The sequence below is a fragment of the Alexandromys fortis genome, unplaced genomic scaffold (assembly GCF_014885135.2).
Source record: "Alexandromys fortis isolate MF-2015 unplaced genomic scaffold, M_Fortis_MF-2015_v1.1 scaffold_116, whole genome shotgun sequence".
Lineage (NCBI taxonomy): Eukaryota > Metazoa > Chordata > Mammalia > Rodentia > Cricetidae > Alexandromys > Alexandromys fortis.
This window is the reverse complement of record NW_026067998.1, coordinates 2,802,987-2,805,998: the sequence shown is the minus strand read 5'-3', so window position 1 is coordinate 2,805,998 and position 3,012 is coordinate 2,802,987. Positions and strand designations below refer to the sequence as shown.

Sequence of the window (3,012 nt, the reverse complement as noted above, 5' to 3'; positions counted from 1 at the left end):
GTTTTTTTTATTTTTTTTTTTTTTTTTTTTTTTTTTTTTTTTTTTTTTTTTTTTTTTTTTTTTTTTTTTTTTTTTTTTTTTTTTTTTTTCTGAATATAACTTTTAGCTTATTTACCTAGCCACATCTAAGAAAATAACAAAGCACATGTAATCTCCTCCTGGGTTTCCCTAATGATTCCCCGCCCCCTCTCTTCTCTTTAAGAAGTTCTTGGAGGCTTTGAGCCACAAAGAAAGGCTGACAGCTTCTGCTTTGTGTAAACTTTTATCTGTTTCTCTGACCCTGAACAACTCTAGGCTTGTATGCGCCCAAGGCTGGAGAACTGCGGATTTTATGTGTCCATAAACTGGAAACCCTTGCGCAGAGCGCAACACTAAAGAAACGGTTGCAAAAAAGCACGTGGTGGAGAGTTACTCCATCCTCAGATCTTTTTCAGTTAGTTCCCTCGCCAGCATAGCGTCTTATCCAGACCCTGAAGGGGTCTAAGGGGTTGGTACCCAAAGGACCCCAATATCCCAGCAAAGGTATTCGTGTGTCTACTTAAGTACTTCCCACAGAGTAAAATAGTGTATGTCTATGTCTGACTGTAGCCCACACAGCCACGCAGTCCTGGTTCTTATACCCTGTGATGCAAGTTACTTCTACTGGGAAAGGGACAAAGGAGAAGACTTTACTGTGAGCTTCTATGAAAGGTCACAGAACTTCCTAGCACTGGGAAGCCATTGTTGATGGTGGAGCTTCCCTCATTCCGTGTTCCTATGTGGCTACGAGGAGCGAAGCTGTCACAAACCTGGAACTCCACTTAGATGAAAAAGAAAACAAATAAATTCTCGCTTATAGAACAGTTATAGAATGCTAAGTCTTTACGTGCCCTTGCTCCTGCTATCTAGGCTGCCTGCCTAACCCAGGAATGAGATGCATTGGGGAGTGGCGGAGACATGGTCTCTTGTAGCTTCGTGTCTAGTACACAGTACAGATATCAAACAGGCAATGCCATGCAGAACAACAGAAATACATATAAAGAGAAGGGCTAACCTTGTCTACGGGCAGGGTAATGGACTAAGCTGAAATCAGCAAAAGATCACGAAAAAGGTTTCTGGCGAAGAGAGCACTGTATTGAAGCCCTGAAGTAAGGGAGATCAAGACTGGATGGAAGAACTCTGCACATAGTTGGAAACTAGAGACAGGAGACAGTGAGGAGGGCGAGGCTGAAGTCGAGGATTGGGACCAGAGAACACTGAGACTTTGAGCCTTAGAAAGCCAAGAGGGTGGGCATTATGGAGCAGAAAAGCATTTGGGCTAATCTGAAGTGGGTGGGCTGTAGCTTCATGGGAGGCAAGAAGAGGCTAACTACTTTATAAGCAGTAAATCAAAATTTGCGTGATTTCCCACCCCACCCCCAAATGGCTGGGGGACATGAAAGAACTATAGAATATGGTCAAGAGCAGAGTAGTGTTGGCACCTTAAATCTGGGTTTGGCATTAACTAGTAGAAACATTGTTGTTGTTGTTAATTATTTGTGAGGAGGCTTTACTTTTCTCATTCAGGAGCTAACTGCCTGCCTCTAGGATGTGTTAGGACCTCGAGGCTCTTCTTTGTGAGTTACTCCCGATTCCCCAAACCTCTGCACCTTGATGATGCTTTTGCAGGACGGAAGAGGTGCCATCTTTTCACGTTTCAAAATGTGCACTTGCCACATGGCACGTGTTGGTTTTTTATCACTCTGATTGATTTTCTGTCTCTTCCATTAGTATGTGAAGACCCTGACGAGCCAGAGCTCTGTAGTTTACCCCCACACCTCCCACCTCTCATCTGACAGAGTGCCGTGCCCTTGTTAGGTGTTCCCAAGCTGCTTTGGGAAGTAAAGTTGGCATCATAAATGGGACTCCATGGAAAAGAACATTTTTCACTTGCTGGACCCAGTTTGCACATCTGAATAATGTGAACGCTTTCCCCCATCATCGATACTGTAGAAGACTGTGCTGTACAGTAGAAATCGGCACCAAGTTTAACCTGCAAATATTTCTCGAGAGGCAATCAAAGATCTTTGGGTTAATGCCATCTTTTCAGTTCACGAACAAAGCTTCAAGTTTGTTCTCTGTGTTTCTCCATTTTAATTTCAATCTGGACTTGGGTGGTGCTATCAATTTTTTTTCAGTATTGTGGCTCCCTAACTACGGATATAAATAGGTTCTAAATACATCTATAAGTTCACTGAAACTCAGCAAAGGATACCCAAGCACCACTGACCTTTTAGGCATGTTGCTGGGCGTTAGAGTAGATGCTAGGGCTTCAGGAAGCCTGGACTCTCCTCCGAGTGGATTGTGTGGTCCTGAGGGCTGTGCATGCAGCCTCCCTTATTCCTGTTTCCCTTGTTATGCCTCGGCCTTCCTAAGCAACAATCACCTGCTCGCTGTGGCTATTGTATTCATTCCATGGCAACCGCACAATGACACTTGAAAAACTTTGCCCCAGTGTTACTGTACATAGACATTAAATCATTCATATGCTTAGTCAACATTTGAGTGATTTGAGTGTCCATAGTGGATCAGGTTCTATGCAGAGTTCTGGGGGCACAATCCTCATCTCCTGAACGACTAACATCAAACAGAAAAGTGTGCAAAGTGTGATAGTTGTAAGGAGCTGTCCTAAGAAAGGTGGGTGCCAAGACGTCAATCAATTCCTCAGGTGGAGCATCCTTCAGAAAGTGACACTTGAGGATGGGTAGACATTATCTAGGTGCAAGACAAGTGGTCTTCATTGGAGGAGACACGGTGACATCACCTGTGTGGTCCCCAGAACAGAGGAGTGCGGAGGTCTGTTTGCATGGACGCTGTAGGGAAGAATGTTGGCTAGGCTATGCAGAGATCTGCAGACCCCAGTGGAGAATGCTGCACTCAAGTCAAAATAAGGGGCGTTCAGTCATAAGGTGAGTGAAGCTAGGTTTGCATTCTGGAAAGATCACCCCAGTTTCAGTGAGCGCAGCCTTAGAGAGAAGCGAGAGAACGCAAGAA

General features: G+C 44.3%; 1 protein-coding gene across 1 annotated transcript in view; it reads right to left on the bottom strand.

Moving 5' to 3' along the window:
- Sntn (sentan, cilia apical structure protein) overlaps positions 1–2,375 on the bottom strand; it is a 13,073-nt gene extending 10,698 nt beyond the window's left edge. Inside the window, exon 1 of the mRNA XM_050160539.1 lies at positions 2,249–2,375. Within this exon, the coding sequence (XP_050016496.1) occupies positions 2,249–2,259 (11 nt within the window). The 5' untranslated portion in view covers positions 2,260–2,375. The remainder of the gene's footprint in view (positions 1–2,248) is intronic.
- Positions 2,376–3,012: the final 637 nt, after the last annotated feature.